The sequence below is a fragment of the Scaptodrosophila lebanonensis genome, unplaced genomic scaffold (genome assembly GCF_003285725.1).
Source record: "Scaptodrosophila lebanonensis strain 11010-0011.00,11010-0021.00 unplaced genomic scaffold, SlebRS2 tig00000024-arrow-pilon, whole genome shotgun sequence".
NCBI lineage: Eukaryota > Metazoa > Arthropoda > Insecta > Diptera > Drosophilidae > Scaptodrosophila > Scaptodrosophila lebanonensis.
In genome coordinates, this window is record NW_022060538.1 from 2,052,891 (window position 1) to 2,073,978 (window position 21,088).

The following is a 21,088-nucleotide window of genomic DNA, read 5'->3' on the forward strand; positions in this document are numbered from 1 at the left end:
CAGACAGACAGACAGACGTCCGAACCCCAAACAGTCAACTCCTCATTCGCATGCGGCGCAAGTGCGCTGAAAAGCGATACTAATGATGAGTTTTGTGCACGAGCAGCAAATGAACTCAATTTGCTTCGTTTTACATTACCAGACTACGGCCTGGACGGATGAGGTGGTTATGGGAATCGGGGTGTGTGTTTGTGTGTGTGTGTGTGTGTGTGTGTGTGTGGGGTCATATACAACTTTATGGATGGCAACTAAAATTTACATCAGGCCCTAAAATATAAACTTCGTACTAACAAAAAATTGGCCTCTGCTTCGAGTTCAAGTTATCCAAAAAGCGTTGCGGAAACTGCAACTGAATCAGCATCGATGTCATAACGACCGGTTGAACGACCAACAGGAGGGGGTAGGGTGTACGGCTATCAGAGAGATGGGAGGCCCATATGCCACACGCTTCAACGCGCACAGGCGCATACCGCGCGTCAAATGTACGTTAACAAAATGTACACAATTCTATCAACATGCACACACACACACACACACACACATGCAACCTAAGTTGCATATTGTATGCTGCTTAGGTAGACCCTAATGCTTGTTAATGAGGTTTGCTCGCACCTACCAAAATACTCCAATCATGACTTAAAGCTGCTGCCGCAATGATGTCTCAAGTTTTGCCTAAACTTGTAGGACATTTTTTGTCACATAGACCAAGTTGGTCCTAGTCTTGCTCAGGGTTGGAGATCAGTTGGGTAGAAGGATGTATTGATCCGTTGATACATATATTCAAGACAATAGTAGCCACTTGCTTGTTGTCCAAATAAACTATAATTTAAAATAAATACAAAATTTACATGCCTTCAAAAAAGCTTGAAGGAAAATTTTTTTAAGTAATTTACTTTATCAATAGCTTGTTTTGTTGCACCAACCTAAGTAGACGAAATTTTTTACCCTTTGGGTGCAGGGTATACGCAAGTCAATACATTGGAATCTTGGAAATGTGAAGACAAGAATGCAGCACGCTTGTTTGTGTCACGATCTAAGCGCGCATCTATAGCCGACATGGCAACGAGCGACGACAGTGGATGTGTTGCTTGTTTTTTATTTTTATTTTTTACAAGTGCTTGGCATTGTTGTTTTTATTGCTGCCGTTTGCGGCTCCTCGTAGTAGTGGGTAGAAAATTAATTTGTTGAAAATAAGTTGTCGAAAAGTTTTGCTCGTCTGCCGAGGCGGGCGCGCAACATTCGGCTGCAGTTTGGCTGCGGCACGCTTGTGTGCGGCCGCTGATTAATATCAGCACTTGCTGCACACACACACACACACACACACACGCACACTCGCATACGGATACACACTCGTTGCCTTTGGTGTTTTAGTCAAATTAATATGTCAGAAATTTATGCCGAAAAGTTGTTGAAGATTTTTGAGCAAAGTTTTGATGCTGCTTCTGCTGCAGCATTTCATTTGCGTTTTAGGGCTTTAATTATGCAAAACCTTATGCAGGGCATTAAATATTTTATAGTGTGTGTGCGTTTGATCTGACTTTCTTGTCCCCATAAACACACGTTTATGCCTAATTTGTGGCCGCCTTTAAATGGACTTATCAAGTCGGCTACTATTAATATAGTAGGTTATGCACAACTCCCAGCTGCAAGTTAAATGCCTGTCTCTTCATATTTACGATGAAAGAGACGTCGTTGGGGTGGGTGGGGGCTGGCAGCAGCAACTATTCATAGAACTGACGACAATTGTGTCACCTTTGTCAACATCAAATTTTCCGCTAGTTTTATGTGCATAAATGTAAAATGCGAAATGCTTTTCATGCCAGCCGAAGGCAGACTTTTGATGAGTTGCGCAATTTCTCGCTCGGCAAAGGACTCAACTATTCGTATAGTGGAGAAAGGGAAGAAAGAATTGCTAAGGCACAAAAAATGGCAGTTGGTGCGCTATTGTCACTTGTCGTCTTTGGCTATTTCCGTTTGGTCGTTTTGTCCTCAACTCTGTCGCCGTCCTCTTGAGCAGCGTTGTCTGCATGAAACACACTTACACACGCAAATTAATGCTGTGATTGTGTGTGTGATTCAGTGTGAGCTGTAAATGCGGCAAATGTGCCAGCGCCAATTTTTTATGCTCATAAATGCAGCCACCCGCCCCTGCCGTCAGCATTCAATGCTAGTGAGCGGCAACCGTTCCAGTCAAGTTCATTGTATTTGCATGCTGCCTGCAAGCAGCCCAGCCCAGCCCATCCCAGCACAGCCCAGCACAGTTCAGCCCCTCTTAGCATATTTTTCTGCTGTTTCATCATTTTCAGCAGCAGACATTGCTCATACGCCACGTTAGTCGACAATGGTAGCAGCCAACAGCTCGACTTCATTTTTTGCCGTTTGCCGTACACCGTTCACTTCACTCCACTCCACTCGTACTTTACTGAACGTTTGTTTGTTTGTTTGCGGGCTTGCTGCTTGCTTGCCTGCTTGTGTGCTCACTCAAAACGTTAACAGTATTTTCAGCATTTTCGAGACAGTTTGTCATAATTTCATAGAATTTCTTTTTTCTGGTTCTGTTTCTGCTTGCTCCTCAGATATGCTTCTGGGGCTACTTTAACTTTTGCTGTGTGACGTTTTATTGTGTCAACATGACAAATCGTCAAGTGTCAGGAGGTTTCTTTATTTAATTTTGACATCATTGCAACCAGACATATTTCTCTTTCATCTCCTGCTCATCGTCATAGTACGAGCACGAGCATCACCATCGTGTGGGCCTTAAATGGGTTAAATGGCTGGCTAAATTGAAAGTCGTCGAGAAGCTGAAGCTGTCTCCAGTGTCTTTGGCTTTATCTTGGTGGTAATAAATTTTGTTGCCTACTCTGCACAGCAAGCACACATTTGGAAAATTTACCGCTTCTCAATTACAATATTTTTGCCAGTATGTAAATGTATGCCACATCAATTTATGAGCATTTTTTGTTCGATCAATTTCCTTTTCTACTTATTCACCCCGGTACAATGTGTGACCATTTGACTTATTTATGCCGGACCATCCAGACCCAGACCGAGACCAAGACCCAAAAGCAAACTCGGACCAGACCCACTGACAAGGAGAGCAAAAATTTATTCATTGAAGTTTTTACAGTCAACTACACCTATTCAATGCGGTTGGCCTCTTGGTAATGTTGATGATGCTGTTGCTCGTTTCTCGTTTCTCGGTCTGACGTAATCATTCATACTTCATCAAGTTGACCGACTGGCCGTTAGATTCAACTCCACTCGCCTTGAATCGTCTCATTTTTATGTTTTTATGCTCTTTCTTCTGTCTGGATGTGTGCCGTGTGTTCTCTGTTGTGTGTCTCTGTGTCCGCCTTTGGCCTCATTGCTATGCAAACTGCTCCCAATGGTTACGTTTAATGGTCAAGTGTGTAAAATTGCATAGCAAATCGTAGGCAGCGTGGACGTGGACTACTCGGCCTTAGGCCCCCCTCTCCGCCCTCCCCATTTCTATACTCTTAGATAAACATCTTTGCCAGCTTCCCGCTGTTGTTGACGCTCTTGCTTTTACATATTGATGTGATTTACCACTCATGTCTTTGGGGCGTCCAACAGTTTACTGCGCAAATTGTTTGGAATTCAGTTTTGAATTAAGCATTCGTGTGTGTATGTGTGTGTATGTGGGTGTGTGTGTTTGTGTGGGTTTCGATACTCGTTCAAATAGTAAAAGTCGGCTGCCTATTGGTTGTGACATGCAGCTCAATTGGAGGAAAATTATTTAGGTGGTCGACGTGATGCTTGAACGGAAATTAACTGTAGATCGGGGGATGTTTATTTGAGAGGGCAACAGATATAATACAGGGGCGTTTGGCATTGTGTTTGTTACGACTGTATCAGGAAACAGTCCTGAAAGTTAATTAGCATACTAAATAATACGAATAATACCGATACAACAAAGAATATGCGAGAGTTGTAGTTTTGGAAAAATAAACACATTAGCAGAACCCTCTGACCTCTATCAAGCAGTGCCAGATGTGTACAGATGTAAGTCCAAGGAGGCCTACTTTTGCAGTAAATTTTTACCAGAATGTACTTGTTATTATATTTATCAGAGATACACCCGTCTTTTATACCTGTATTCGTTTCGGTATTAATGGTATATAATGTAGTAACATTGGTTTTTAAAGTTTTAAACGAAACGAAAACTTATCCTTCCCCACACTTAGAAGAACCTGTATACCAAGTTTGATGGCTTCAGCTTTTATACTTTCGGAGATAGGTGCGTTCATACAGACAGACAGACGGACAGGCCGACCGTGTTTGCTTGTTTGTAGAACGCACCTGAATCACAACAAAGCCATAACTTCCTGAAAAACTGTACTAATAGGATGGACTTGGATATAATTGCGTATTACCGAGAATAATACGCCAAGAACGAAATGCTTTAGAGCTTGATGTTTCATTCAATGAATTAATTTTAATTAATTTTAATTAAGTAAATATAAAGATATACTAACATTTATTGAATTTCTTAGTTGGTTAGATCTGGTGTTGATACTAATAAGGGATATATTTTCGGTTACTATATGGTAGCCTTTGATCGGATATTTGATTTTTGTCCACTCAACGATTTCGACGCGCCTTCCATCTCTATCCTCTCTAATACTCGTAGTTCAACTGTTCCACTTGATTTCATTATAATTTCGATTTGCATAAGCAAATGTCTGAACACCAACTTGAATGGCGCCCCCATCCAAATGCGGGGTATCCTCCGCCTGGGATTTGTCTGACAATGCCAAGAGCGACAGTTCGTCAGCAACAGCAGTGGCAGCGGAAACAGTCCTTCAAGTTGCGTCAGTGTATCAATTTTGGATCGCCCCTCCACTCTTCATTCCCCACTCAGCACTCACTCCACCACTTGGGCCCGAGACCTGCTCACATTTCATTAGCTTGTCAACATTTATGTAGCTCTGCGACCGGGCCGGGTCGGGCCATGCGGGAGAAGCGGTGATGGTCATGTCTTTGACACTTCAGCCTGCGGCATGCGGCAAATTGAAGTTGCCATAGTGCACACATTGTTGAACTACACGACGTGTGCTTCTCTGTGTGTGTGTGCAGGAATGACTAAGAGTATGAGTGCTCGTGTATATTATTTTGTTGCTCCTCTAAATAGTTAAACTGCTTAGCGACCCCGCTCAAAGGTACGTCCTCTGCACTGGCCATCTATAAAGCAGACTATGCTACATGCTGATTTTGCTGTCAGAGATCTGAGGCAATGGAGGCGATAAAATACGAGTAGATGCTGACCCCCCCGCCCCTGCGCTGCTTGTTTGTTGCTATGCAAATCATTTTGCTCGGAAGCTGATGTGCGTGCTACTTTTGCTCGTATTTGCCTACTTTGTAGTCTTTTTCTTCTATTGAATAGAGATACATTTGTGCCCCTCCGCCCAAGAACGCTTTTCGACAAGTTCATTGGTAGTCTCATCAACAAAACAAACAAAGGAAACTTGCTGTTTAGTTAACTTTATGGACGCCTGTTTGAACACTGATACTGAACGTTGTTGTTTCTTTCTCGCATTTAACAACCGATTGCCTGGCGCTCCATTACCAGTTAATTAGTTATAATTGCCATAATTCCCCACCGGTTTGTTGCCCAATCTTCTTTTCGTTCTATTGGAATGCAAATTTACGGCAACTTAATTGTTGCACCGAGAAATTTTAAAGATCGTTGTAGTAGATTCGGGTACCCAGGTAGCGAATGCTAACGAGCACACAAAGAGCAAATCCTTTGCCATGAAAAGAAATCATAAATTTCGCCAGCAGTCATAAAAGTGATAGGCCCTTTCCCAACCTCCTCCCCCAGCAGGACGCAGCACGCTACCCGCAGACAAACGCGCAGCAGGCAAGGAAATGTGTTTGTTTATTTATGTGTGCGTCTGTGTGTGTGTCTGTGCCCCAGCTATCGATATGCCAAAATCTATACAAACCATTGGGGGGCCAAAGGAGCTTCGCAACAATGTCGATTCGATGCGCCCCGACCTGCTCCTTATCCCCCCTCCCCTATTGTAGCCTAGACAAATACTTGGAACAGAAGGAAGAACAAAATCGCAGCACGTAGCTATGAAATATGCGAACGTAGCTGTGCCTGCCCTTTTTATTTCTGTTGCTATTTTATTTTGCTGCCTTTATTATCAGCAGACATACATGCCAGTAGAGCGCCAGAAAATTTTATTAACTTAAGCGGCAAACCGTGGCGGCAGCCTGAAAGTATGCAACAGTTTTTTGCCACCCGCCACATATGCTGCCTGCGTTTGTGTGGAGGCAGTGTGTTTGTGTGTGTGTGACACAGACAGGGAAATTAACAATGGCAGCGACATTGAGCTTTTTACTAGGCCCCTAGCTAGAGCAACTGGTTGTGGAGAAGGGAGGAGTATGGTAAGTGATTGGTTGGAAAAATCTGTTGCGTCTGGCAGCGTGCCAGAAATGAGTTTATTGCAATTTAATAGCGTGGCGCGTAGTGCGAACCCACACACAGACACAGATAAATGGCAAATGCATTATCCACATCATAAATGTTTAGCTTTTGCTTTCAAACCACTTAACGCAAATGATGTTGATATAGCGCGCGATGATGATGATAATGATTATAATGATGATGTTGCTTCTACTCCGCCGCCCACATCAAACATTTCGGTCGAAACTTCGCGCATAAACACACACTTTCCATACAGAAGTCTTCATTTTTTCCTTCATCTTGTTCTCGTTCTTGTTCTTGCTTTTCGCGAACTTGTTTTTCTTGCGCGCTACTTTCGCTTTCAGCTGCTACGGCTGGTCTGGCCCCTGCTCCTCGACGCAACAGTAGTAGGCAAAAGCAACAAGAACAAGTAGAAAAGTCGTTTAGCGTTAAAAGCAACCAAAACGCAGCATCGACCAAATGTTGTTCAACTTTCATGTATATGTGGGAGTGTGTGTATGTGCCTAGAACAAGTTAATGTAAAAGTATTTTTATGCTTTGAGAAACATTTGTTGTACACAAAATTGGAAAGCAAATAAAAACAACAATCGGCAGGGCTAAAAAGTAGGCAAAGAAAAAGGCAACAGCCAAGTCTTGCGTTTGTTGTTAAACAAAGTACACGAAAGCGCATAAATAAAATCAAACAAATGCCGCATAGAAAACAGAGCTAAACGCACCCGCCGTACAAACCATCGACTGGTAAGGGACAATCGGGGACTGCGGCAGGTTATACGACCCCGCACATTATCGTCATCGTAATGGATCAGCCGTAGCCGTAGCCGCAGCCTCCTTAGTCCTTTAGTCTCAGTATCAGGCTCAGACGGCAGCATGCGGTAATTTTGTTATAGGCATGCGGTCTAGCAACGGCACTACGCGTGTCCTGTACCTCTACAGTCCTGTGTATGCCGTATGTGTACGTGTGTGTTTGTGTGGGTGCACAACCTGCCTGGCTGCCTGACTGCCTGTCTGTCGTTTCGAAAGATAAATGTCTATTTAAATTGTCCTTGTTTCGCTATGTGCCATTGCCTTTGTCTAGCACGACACGACAGGCCGCCGCCAACTCCAACGTCTGCCACTTCATAGTCGTCCTGTGCTCGATTGCTGCTTCCCCTGCTCCCACTCTGAGCTCGCTCGCTCCTCTCTAGTTAAATCTTTATTGTTATCATAATTTGCTTTTATCCATGCTCAGCTTGTCACAAGTGCGCGAGCATCGTCTGCTTTACCTTCTGTCCTGCTTTCTGCGACATCCCAACCCCACCGTCCCAACGTCCCACCGTCTTCTCCCGCTCACGCATTTTATCATAATTGTTTTCGTGCATTTTTTCATCATTTCGCTAAGGTTTTCGATATCGTCTTCCTCGTCGTAGTCGTAGTCGTCACCTCCTCATCATCGTCGAAGTAGAATAACAGGCAAGCGAAAAGCGTCAAAATATGTCGTAAATAGGCGAAGAAGAGGCGGACAACAGCAGCAGCAGAAGCAGAAGCAGTTTTAGGCCTGGCTTTGGGTTTACTTTGGAAATCGATAAAATTGATAATTGAGATTTCTTTAGATAGATTGGGTGGGTGCGATTTTATTCAAATTATAGGCAAGCAAGATGGCATCAATTATAATTAGAATGAAATCGAGATGAGGTCGGCAATGTATTCCATGGAAAGAGAGAGAAGGCACAACAATGTGAAGTCTATGAAGGCAGGGGAAAACCGCAAAAAAAAACAAGTGTGTTGTATATTCAAGAAATGATTTGCCTTTAAAATAACCCATATTAGCACTTTTTCTTAAATATATACCACTAAATTGTAAGTATCGATTACATGGAACATTGCAAAATAATTATTTAAACATAGTAGAAATTTTGTTACATTTTGTTTCGTTTCACATATCCGCCAATTCTGCGCCCAATTTTCATTTGATCCAGCGAAACTCTAGCTCAATAACATCTCAGTAATTTTCGTATGAAAGAGAATAGTAATTACATGCATTTTATATTGTGTATTACCAAAAAGTCGTTGTAATTGAATATGTCCATGTCTTACATTAGTAATAAGTACGTAGCTTCACAAAATATGCAATTTATTAATATGTTTACACTTCTCCCTCTTCTTACAGGTAAGGATTGATGAACAATTTCTGTATAAACTAAATTATTTGGTAAGCGCTCAATTCATTTGCCCCTAGACCATTGCAAAATTATCCCCATATCCGAATCCAATGACCCACCATCCACTAGGCTGCATAAAATAAGGTGAGGGGTATGCGCAAAAGCAAATCACTTCGTTTGCCAGAACCTCCAAGCGACTTCTAGAGACTACACTGCAATTGTACTTTTCGAGCAGACAAACGCAGCCATAATTGAATTTTAAATAAATCTACAATCACACTTGGTTGGGAGTTACTTACATACATGTATGGGGCGAGCGAGATAGATGGCTCTTGTCTACTTTTTAACTGTAAATAAATTTCATCGAATTGCTTGCGCGCTGCTTGCTGTGCACACTTGAAGCCGACATGCCAGACGACGCATGCAAGCGTCCTCTCTCCGTGGCGCGTCTTGAATGCCTGCATGTCTCCACGGCTGCCTGCCTGTCTGTCTGCCTTGTCTGGCGCCATATAGTATGCAATTTTATTTGCAGTGCGACCGGCACTTACCTGGCTGCCGGTTCGCCTCGCTCCCAGGTTCGTCAGCAGCCTGCTTGCTGCTGCCTTCTTGCTGCTTTAATGCCATAAAATACTTTAGTTTACATTTCTTACACACGAGCGCCATGTCCGGACTGTTTTCCTGGTCGCCAGCCTGCTTTGCCGCACGGCGACCACGACACAGTATGAAATTGCTGTCATAAATGCAGACAGAAAGAACAGCTCAGCATAAGAATTAAAAACTTTGCGCTATGGAAAAAGAGTATACTTGTTCAGAGCAAAGGTATGAAATACCCATAAGTTCAGTTCAATGGTAGAAGCCAGAAGTGCCAGAATAATCAAACTGGGTATTTAGTCGATCAAGCCCGATAGTCAAACATCACTGTGTATATGCTGTGATATCACCACGAATAGAATGGGCAGAAGAAGAGTGAACCTTCTGCTTCAGTTTTTGGGGATTGATAAGATAAGATTGATTCGCTAATAAATTCAAAATTAACTGCTTAGGATAGAATTTTGGTAAAAAAGGCGTTTTGAAAAATAAACAAGAAAGGAATGCTAAAGTCGAGCAGGCTCAACCCTTAAATACCCTGTACCACCCCACAAAAAAGTAATTAAATTAATTAATTAATTACATTAAATTAATTAACTTAATTAATTTAATTAATTAACTAAATTAAATATAAAATATTCTATGCATGCATACATATACATTTACATTTACATCAGAATCGTGCCTTATGCGTGTTTGTGTACTTGTACATATGTATGTATGTGTGCATTGGGCCTGGTTATATGGCTATAACTTTATATATAACCGATCATTCTATCATAATGAAACTTGGTATACGGATATATAATTACTAACTGGATGTGTCTACCAAATTTTAGTTCAAAATTTCAAGAATTACTGGAGTTATAGAAAATCGTTAATAGGGGGGAAGTGGGGGGGGGTGGATCAGAAAAAATGAACAAACTCGTCCTTTCTCGGTCTCAGGAGAATCTGTATACCAAGTTCATACAGACAGACAGACGGACAGACGGACATGGCTATATCGACTCGGCTTGTCATGCTGATCAAGTATATATATACTTTGTGGGGTCTACCAAGCCTCCTTCTGTGTGTTCCAACTAATATACCCTTGCACCCTTTGGGTACAGGGTATAAAAAGCTCATGTTGCTTAGGGAGTAGGCAAGTTTGGTGAAATATAGATGGACGAACGCACGTGACTAGAACGATTTGGCTTGTCATGCTGATTACAAATAACTTACTTTGTAGTTCTACCCTTTTTTAAATAAGATCACGCGCATATTAGAAACTGTAATTTATTGGCATTCTTAGCACCGCTGATAACTTTTCTTAGAATTAATATATGTGAGATGTCGCACTATTCTCCAAAAGGCTTCAACAATGCCACTGGCTCTGACAGTTGTTAAAAAGACTAAGCTTGGGTGGTGTCCGACTGTAGAAGCTGAATCTACTCCAATCCGAGGTCGTTGGCTGTGGCATTTTTATAATAGGATTTTCAGGCAGGATTCTATGCGGTCAGTGCGCCCAGCTACACACACACACATACACCCCCACACACACACACACGGCAGCTGAAGAGCACAACAGCCTTTGATATTTGCTTTCCTATTGTCGTCTGCATTTCTGAGTTCCGACTCGGCTATTTGTTGAGCACTTATACTCCTGCCCCCTGACTTTGATTGCCAACAAATTCAGTTTGCCTGCAAATATAATTAACTATATATAAACAGCAAGACAGAGGAAAGATATTTTAAAAGTAGTAGCAGTGTGCCACCTTTCCGATTGAAAGTTCAATGTTGAGGCAGATACCGGCCATTACGTAATTAGTTTACCACTGGGCAGACGGCAGCAAGCGAAGTGTAAACAGATTTTCTAGTCAAGCAACTTATTTTGCAGTAATTTGTCAATAAAATAAAATAGAGAAACGAGCTGCCAAGGTAGCAGACAGGTTAGCCAAACCAAATCAAAGAACAGCGCTTAATACAAAATCTTGGGTCAGAGACCAGCTGTCAAATGTTGGCACAGCAGCATCGAACATATAGTAGATGTAAGTTGCTAGCTCATTCAATTAAAAGTAACTTCCAAAACAAGAGCAGATAATGAAACTAGAAATCTTTAACCCGCGCGAATAGAGTACAGAAGTGAATCGGAGCTGAATCAGCAACAACAGCTGTTGAGCTTGTTTATGAGTAGAGCTGCAAGAAAGTCGAGTCTGAATCGATTTGATCGATGTTTCACACTCTTGATAAACATCGATTTATTTTTGGTGAATCGATTAATCGTTTTAAGTCAAATGCATACTTTAATTTGCAATTCATTACTAGAAATTGACTCTGATAATGTATAATCCCATCGAAAACGTCAGTAAGAATTCACTTTTTTCAGTTAATGATTAATCGATTTTGTTTTTAAGAAAATCGCAAAACAAAAATTGATTACAGTCAACATCGATTATTTTGCGGGTTACTAGGTCTACTAATGTGTATAACTAGCTTTGGAGTTGACCAATTATGATTAAACTGGTCTTGCTTTTATTTAATATCGCCAGAGGCCATTTACTTTCGCAGATATACAGTGCACCGATTTCGAAGAAAGTTCAGATTATAGTGACCCATTACGCGTATAACCATTGTGTAGTGGTTGTTGGTTACGATATCGTGATAAACAATATAGTCTTGGGTCGATTATTCCTTTGTCAGCCTTATGATGATGTACTGCTTCGATCTTGACTAAATCTAATGCAAACTCGAGTGTCATTCAAAAACACAGTGTATTCAGAGTAAATCTTATTTGTAAATAAATTTCCCTTTAGCCAAACGTGTGGCAAGCACAGGCAGAAAGAAACTAGAAATCAATGTACACCTAGTCTATTTTATCTGTTACTTGGTTTCACGTTTTAACCTTGCTTTTCACCTCAACAGCATGAGTTGCAGCTAAAGTTAACAGACTAGCATCGAACAAAAAGTTTACAGGCTACAACGGAACTCAATGGTTCAATAGACCGGTCAAATGTGAGAATGTGCCCAAATTAATGTGGCAAGTAAAAAGGGTAATTTCTCCATGCCACTTCAGGCCATCAAAGGAAGCCCACAGCGCTTGCTGCTTGACATGAAGTGCCTGCCTGCTGCCTCTATTTGTTAGCCGGCTGGGCTGGAGCAGGAGAAAAACAGCAAAAAGTCAAGTTCACAAACTTGTTGCTTACTCTCGGGCTCCTTGCGATGTTGCCGCTGTCAGAATGAAGTCAAGTGTAAATAAATGTAAAATATTTTACTTCGGGAAAACGCCAAGCTATAGCTAAAGAGTTGCTGCTTTTGTAAAAAATAGAAAAGAAAAAATATACAACTTTGTTGTGTTTAGGAACGAACGCTTGAGTAGTCTTTAAAAAAAATCAAGCTGTGGGATGGACGCGCCGGCTCATTAACAAAAAGTAAAGCATGCTTTTGGGTTACAATGAAGAAGAAAAACCTGTAAAACGAATAAGACATTTCAAAGGAAAATGCTGCAAAGAGCAAAACGATGACAGGCGCCGCTGGCATTAAACTCATTAACGGTAATTGCAACCTTTTCCCTAGCTATATTGGTGGCAACGTCGATGTCTGTTGCTGCTGCTTCTGCTGCACACTGAGATCTCGGCAGGAACGCATTTCGAATTTTTTGCATGCAAAGTCGCTGGGAGCGCTGGCAAAACCGTGACGTGAAAGTGTGCCAGGTTTCTTGTATTAGACAATTTACGTTGAAAACAGTATGTAGACAATCCATTCAGGTTGCACTTTGACCTTTGCTTTGCTGCTGCTTTTTCTTTACTCGTACAGCACCCGGACACGTCAAACAGCAAGGCGCCAATTGCGCGACGCCCTTGCCTGACACTGATTGTAATTGTTGCTGTTTCCCAGTTACTCTACCCTCCCCCATTCAAAAATGTAGATAATTTGTCTTGCCCCCAAAACTTCTATTATCAGTCGTATCAGCATGTACCTAGGCTTGTGGTGTGTGGTGTGTGTGTGGGGGGCGTCTGTATTTGAAAGCGAAAATAATATCAAGTTGAAAAAATGCAAAAATAACAAACGCAAGTCTTAAATGTACTTCATCGACAAATGAGAGCTAGCCGACTTTTGGATACCCTGCAATTTCCATCTCCCAGGCAGCTTAAAAAACTCAAAAATACCCTGTGTCCGTTCATCTTTGCGTCAGAGCTCTTCTACTTTCTTGCGCCTATCATTCCTATAGCAGTTATATGATAACTTAAGATTATAATGGGACTCTACAATAGTAATTTTTCTACTAAATATTAAATTTGCTCTTACTATAGAATATCAAGTTTAGAGTATCTAGCTGTAATGATTTATACGCTATCGGTGTTCATACCATCATTAATATAAAGTTTAGATTTCCAAGTGTACATTTTCTCCTATCGAGTAGGGGGGATACAAGAGGTTTTATAACTGATATTTGCACTGATCGTATATAGTGGCGTATACATAACATAATGGGGAGCTATCCACAAGTTTGAATGTTTTTGTTTCTACCAGCTTTTGACAAACGATTCTGAACGTTTAGACGGACAGAAACACGCGCCTTCTTTTTCTTGTGAGATACATTTCTTCCTTTCACTTTCAAGTGTTATTCAGATCTGACAACAGCAGCTCACGGCCAAGGAGCTGGAAACAACTACAACTTTGTCTCTCTGCTTGCAGCTGATTTAACCATCGCCTTCTGGTGATTTATGGCAAGGCACCTTTGCTTGTACAATCGTGCAGCGTTATTTAAATCAGCCAACCCTAATCAACATATTCAACAATGGGCTGGAGGGAGACGGTGGTTCACCCCCGTAACTCGCTCGACCGCTGGTCAGTCTTCTAACGAAATGAAAACCATAACACAATATGTGAAATATTTTTCATTATTGCTCTAATCAAGTAAATTGCCGCCGCACAGAGAGCGCGAAGGCGAGCGCGTTTTCCATTTGCGTGTAATTATGAGTAATTGCCATTAATATAATAAAACAGCCGTGCAAAGGCCTATGGACATATGTATGCATAGCGCCCAAAAGCACGCAACGAAAATATGTCACGCTGAAAAAATAGGCAAGCGCGCAAATATGCACAAAATACATTTGATTATAATCTACTTCTACCTCTACCTCAGAGCCGCCACAAATAACCACAATGCACCACAACAACAACAACAACAACGACAGCAGCATAACAACATAACAGCAATAATAATGTGCGGCTCATAGACAAAGCGAAAAAAAATTGATATTAATTTTAGGTGGACACTGAATGGAATGTACGTAAAAAAGAGCAAAAGGAAAAAAGAGCGCTTAATATAACAAAGCACAATTTTATGAGCAGTATCTGCGCCTTATTACATCGCCCACTTTGTGCACATTTCCGACTCTACCTAGATATGAGCAATGTTTTTTCTGTATTATTAATTCTTGCTATTTAGCCTGCGTCCTTTCGGCAGCCACAACGACAAAGAGAAAATATCAAATTAATTAGTGGTGCTTTGTTGTCTTCATGCCTGACTAACAGCGACAACAACAGCAGCAGCAACAACAACAAAATCGTTGATAAATTAAAAGCCTATTCCTCCCATCGTTGTTGGGCAGTTGTGGCGCCGCAGGCACTTTCTTCGCTTTAGTCGGCCAAAAAACCAGCTGTACAGACAAAAATAGTGTAGTGCTCATAAGTAATTCCCTAATGATCCACCCGGTGAACCTAGAGCTGATGCAAAATGTTTGCACTGCATGTGTATTACCCAAGTATGCCATGAATGAATAATCTTATCTCAATTAAAACTAATATTAATTCGAATATCCAAATAAGTGTTTAGGCTGCTTTTTAAATATTTTAATTTCCTTTTTGCGTACTCTCTCCGTAACTCAGTTTCCCGTTGATACAAAATAAGGCTAGCACGATTCTGACTGATTGCAGTGATAGCGAAGTTCATTGGTAATCACAGGATTCGCGGCCTAATGGGATTTGTTGGGGATCAGCTACAGATTGATAACCTAAAGAGAGAGAAAGTGATCACTAAAGAGCGTTAAGGTTTCAATTCATTTAGTTTATTAGCTTAGTTGTATCCGAGCTTAGTTGCTTTATAAGCTTCCAACCCAAACGCTTTGATAGTAGGAAGAGCAGTAATTATGTTTTTTAATTTATTTGCTCTCCTTATTATGCTTCACTTATGCTTAAACAACACCCCCCATGAGTTATGCTTAGAAATTGTCTCCACCCTAGATTTAATTAGATTTTCAGCTGCAGAGCAACGCACAAGAGTAGGCAAAGCAAAAGTTTCGTTATTGCTGTCTTGTCCTTGATGCAGTTTGTCGGATGGACGTTTAAAGTAAACAGTTTTACAGTTGTGTCTACTTTTAAAGGTGGCGGCAACAATGCAACAGCAACAACAACAGCAACAAACAAAGGACTGCAAACTGGGTTATAAAAACTCAAAATCTGTCTTTTGTGTTGCTGCTTAATAAAATTTAACTGCTGCAATGGCACGCGGCGCATTAAAAGCCCAGCAAAACTATTTCAATGCACAAACTTCAAATAACAACAAAAAGCAAAGGACAACTACGAGTACGAATAGGAATACGACGACGACTACGGCAAGAACAACTATGGCCAGAAGCAAAGGAGGCAGTCAGGCAGCGTGCAGCGGCAAACTTTTTAAGTGTTTATTTCAATTATTGTTTGTGTGCGACTGAGTGTGCGTGTGTGTGCGTGGGTGTGTGTGTGTTGGTGTGTGAGTACGCCCTCATCTTTTTTTTGGAAGTGCGCGCGAGGGCAATTTAATTTTCCGCATTTTGTGCAGAGCAGCACGCCGTCAAGCAACCACCAGAAACAGAAGCAGCAGCAACAACAGCAACAACAACAAACAATAACAAAAACTAGTTAAGAAATGCGAAAGTTTTTAGCGTGAAAGTTCGACTAGATGGCCGTGCCTGGCTGGGCGTTCTGTTTGGTTTCCGAGTTTGTTTTGTTTTCGTTTTCATTCACGTGGTGTACTCGTGGTTACTCAATTTCTGCTGTTTGTTGCCGTTGTTGGTTGTGTTTTATTTTTGTTTTTTCGTTGGCAACGTCGCGTGACTTAATGGCAACAAAAAACAAGACGTACCCGTACAACAAAAAGCCTAACGACAAAAAATGGCAACTAGAACAATGCAACTTAATGCCAAGCAACAAGAACCACAGTCGCACTTGTCCAAAATAAACATTTCAATCTCTATTTCTCTCTCTCTCTCTCTCTCTCTCTCTCTCTACAATAGGGCCTTCAGCGTCTAGTCTTAACATGTTGGATTAATTTAGTCCCTTTGTTTTAGTTTTTTTATTGTACTTTTTTATGAAATAAGTTTTCAAGTTACCTAATGTGCTAAGCTAGTAGTACCTTACGGGTGAATTCAAAAATTGTCCAAGGCATCAACAATAAAATATAAATTATTCACAATTGTTCGAAACTATAGAATATACAATATACTTGAAGATATGATGCTAAACATGGGATCTCGTAAGGAGATCCTGTGAAAAAATCGTGAAAGGACGTGAAAGCCCGCAGTATATTTTATTATCTGAGCCTACAAGTATTTCCTAGAACGGTGTCCTAACGTTTCCATCTTGAAGAAGCTCGACTGTAACCTTTTACAGATTTGATGCCTGCTATGCGATACAAGTGCCTGCTCTAGCACACCGCACACATTGACGCCTCGCCATAATTGAATGTTGCTTTTGTAGCTGCTTTGTTGAAAGTTTCCCCATGCCCCTGTCGCCGGCCACTTTCGCGCAACTAGCGCTAATGTTGACACGCTTGGACGAACTCATTCACTGAACCAAATGCGCCGCCGCACATAAATCGCGGCTTCCATTCACTGCTCTGTTTTTGTTGCCAGCAACATTGTTGCTGGCGTTGACAGCAACAGTACATATGAAAGACTTGCATGCTCACAGCAGCGGGAACAACAACAGCAACAACAACCCATCCTGCGACAAGAAAAGTCGTCAAAAGCGTGGTTTTTTGTTTGGGGTTTCCCTTTTGCTTGCTTCTCACATATTCTTTTCGTGCGAGCGTGCGTGCTTAGTTTTGCGTGTCGCCATATTGTTTGCTTTGAAACGCACACACACACACACACGTACACGCACACATCGTGATGTGTACTCGCACTCACACAGTCGTACATGTTTTATTTGTGCTGACTGCCATATATTTTACTCGCAGGTAATTTCGGCTTTTATTTCACAGCGAAGCTAAATAATAATAGGTGCAGCTTTGGCCGCCTTGCCGTGCCAGCGCCTGGCTCTCCACGACGGATGTTGTCAGACGTCGCACAAAAGTATGCTACAACTTAAAGTAGCGCAAAACACTTTAAAGACGTGCGCACACACAACATACCATATTTATATATAAGTACGAATACATACTTATGTATGTATGTACATAGCAGCAGACTCACATTCGTTTGTGTGTCCGTACACATGTACCATGCATGTCAAGTGTGCTCAATGAACAACATGCACACCCGTTGTTTAACGCTAATAAGACGGGCGGGTTTGTGTGTGTGTGTGTGTATGTTTGTGTGTTTGACTGTATGAGTGTGTAATATAAGCCCTGTTAACACACTTAACAACAACAAAACAACTGCAGAGGGACGAAGCGACGGATAAGCAGACGATACGTTGGGTGTAGACATACGAGTCTACATATATGTACATATATACATACTCGTACTCGTATGTATGCTCTGTATGTAAAACTATACGCGCTTCCATAACTTTAATGCTCATTGCTGCTGGCGCTGCGCCAAATTTAAATGAACCGGGTCGCCAGTGCTAGTGATGAGCTTCCAAAGCAGTAGTGTGTCACGCGAATATTTACTGCACATTCTTCCCTAAACAGTATTGGGTGAAAACTCACAACTGAAATCTGAAAACGGAAAACTTGGTAGACTTTGCAAGTTCTCCTTTATTCAGTTACATTGCAAACAATTTACAAACAACTTTCTCGCCAAAACTATTTTAACAATAAGATAACTAGTGTAACAGATATAAGATGTTTGGTGCACACACTTGAGTGCTTGACTGATCTCTGCTGATTTCAATTAGCCGCTGTCAATATCAGCAATGCCAGCTGTGTGCGTGTGACGATGATACTGAATGAGTAAATTCCATATTTACTCGGGTGTTTTAATACCAGCATGCAATCAAGTAACCACCCAAGTGCTCCTAAATGGAATTAATCTTGATTCAAAACAATTTCACATACTGAGAAATAGGCCGTTCCATACTTGCACTTGCTTTTAAGGCGTGTATTATGCGTTCATTTCGGGTAACTAGTCCTTCGTAGTTCACACTCTTCTAACGTCGTTAAAGGCATCATCGACTCGGAGTGCCTCTTGTAATTGTTGTAGTTGTAATTCGCCGGCCTATAGGACGCTTCTCCTCCAATTTGAGTTCAACAGTATTTTTAGACGATGCCATCACGGTTGTTTGTCCGATTAGTTGTCTTGTGTTCCCTAACCATTTGGCTATATTTTCATTAGCTTTTGGTGGGATTATGCAAGCTTAAAGCCAGCCTCGCTTTTGGCAGTGTTGCCTCCCTTTGCGTCACTCCTAATTAAAGTCGGACTGTGCGCGGCTCTACCCATAACTCACATGCGCACTCACATGCTCAGCTCTGGCTGCCATGTGGCGCATTAGCACGCCAACTTGGCCAACTGGTCGCCGGGCCAAAAACTTAAGGCAACTGTCTAGCCGTTCACACGCAAACACACGGGCTGTTTATAAACAATAGTTCATTTGTGCATGTTGTGTGTGCGTGTGTGTGTCTGTGTATGCATGCGTGTGTGTGGGTAAAAACAAAGAGCGAGCAAGAAACTCAACCAGCCCGCATGTTGTTATGGTCGGTCGCTTGTCTGCGCTGGGCTCAGTGCCTAGGTTGTGGGTTTGTGGGCTCGTGTGTGGCTTTTAAATTGGTTGGAAAATGGGTTGGTGTGAGGGGGAGGAGGAGGTGGAGAAGGAGGAGTGTGGGTGGGAATAGGTGGGATGAAAAATGCGCACTAAATATGTTAATGCAAATCATTTGGGAAATCAAAATTGATGCTCAACCGCCGACAATGTAGTAGTAGTGGTCTAGTCAACGTCTTTATTCAATTGCAAGTGAAAATATTTGACCCAAGTAGAACCGGGTTGAACCGACAGGCACGCAATTTGCAAGGGTTTTGACTAAGCCAAGCCCCAAGTGTAAACGCCGAAAACTTTCAAGGCTGTTGCGCCATCGCCGAGTTTGTTGTCAAATTTGAACTGCCACTTTGCACCGCTTCCGATTGCAGGCAGGCCGTCAAGTCAGCAGCCACTAGGCAGCAGGCAGCAGCCAAGTCATTAGCATAAACACGCCACCTCAAAATGGCAGGCAGCAGAAAAGTAGCAAATCCATTAGGTAAAAGGCGTAGCCAAACAGCTGAAACAAACGCCAGGCACTTGAAAGAAAAACGAGAGAGGTTGCTGGCTAGAGAGGGCTGCGAAGGCTAAGTCGACTGAGATGCCTGCCTGTTGTCGTTATTGCTTCTGGTTCTGCTGCCGTGTGCTCGCCACGACCGCTCACCATTTTGGCAACTCTTTAAAGATTTATGAAGCGTCAAATATTTATTATGGTCGCTTTGAATATAAGGCAGTGAAACACGCAAACCGGGACGTAACGCACACGAAATAGAACGCCAGACGATGGCAATGGCAAAGCTATTGCGATGGTGATGGTGATGAGGCTGGGGCTGGGAATGAGGATGAGGAAGTGGAAGTGGAAGCAGACGTACGTACAGGTCGTCCAAAAGCTGCACTAAGCCAGCGCGTTTTCCGTTTCCCGTTGTCCGCTGCCTGCTCATGGCGAACACTTTTTGAAATTGCAAAGCGGCGCAAATAAATAAAATACATAAAAAGTAGGCGAGCAAAGACGACGCAGATGCACAAACACACTCGCAGACTCACACTCGTATACGAGTACACATAAAATAAAAAGCGCAAATAAAACAAGAGCGAGTGGTTACAGTTGAGAAAGCCCGACGGGGAAATACCGTACACCTATGCGTTGTCATAGCCGAAGCAAAAAGTTGATGAAGAAGAACGAACCGCTTCTCTTCTGAAGCCGTTGTGCATGCTTTATTTTATGTAGCTTTGGAATTGTGGAAAATATTCACGAAATTTGAAAAAAGTAAAAAACAAAATAAATGCATATTGCCTAGGAATTAGAAGAGTCGAACGGATTTGTCTTGTCACAACGATTATGAATAAGTATACTTTAAGAATTCGAAAAACCACACCTAATAAGTATACCCTATTTCTGATTTGACAACAGGGTATAACATACCGAACGAGCGATGCCAGCCACAACATAGTCACAAGGGATGGGTCGGCATGGAAGAGAATCATGTTTAATCCCGTACCACTCCTGCAGGAGTCAACATTTCAACTGTTGCGAAGTAAACAAAACAGTTAGCTACATGATCAGACCTTGAATCACCATCTGTAATAGTCTCATACCACAAGCTACTGAGCTCTATTTGTGTTTAGTACAGTGCTGAACCGAAGCAGCAGTAGCAACTCTAACTTCCTTTAGAGGAACAAGAGGACGAGTAGAGAGTTCTGAAAAACCACAAACACAAACCGGTTCTGCTCATGTCTTAGGTGATGCTACCTCGTATGCTTTTCCATACCCTTAGACAGACAGATATGACATGACTACATCCCATCATCATACTGATTAGAAATATTTGTACACAATAGGGTTCTGATACGCTTACATACGCTTGTATATTTGCACTAAACTATTATACCTTTCTACCCCTTACGTAGAGGGTATAAAAATCAATGTGTTGGCAGCGACGGTGACGCCAGCGTTGTGCAGCGCATATAACACTAAAGCTCATTTCTTGAG

General features: G+C 41.9%; 1 protein-coding gene across 4 annotated transcripts in view; it reads left to right on the forward strand.

Annotated features, from left to right (window-relative positions):
- The window catches only part of LOC115620510 (polypyrimidine tract-binding protein 1), a 217,378-nt gene that overhangs the window by 113,359 nt on the left and 82,931 nt on the right, over positions 1 to 21,088 (forward strand). Inside the window, exon 8 of one of the 4 annotated variants that reach the window (XM_030513769.1) lies at positions 8,601 to 8,642. The exons of the other annotated variants lie outside the window; for them this stretch is intronic. Within the exon in view, the coding sequence (XP_030369629.1) occupies positions 8,601 to 8,642 (42 nt within the window). The remainder of the gene's footprint in view (positions 1 to 8,600; positions 8,643 to 21,088) is intronic. 4 annotated transcript variants of the gene reach the window in all.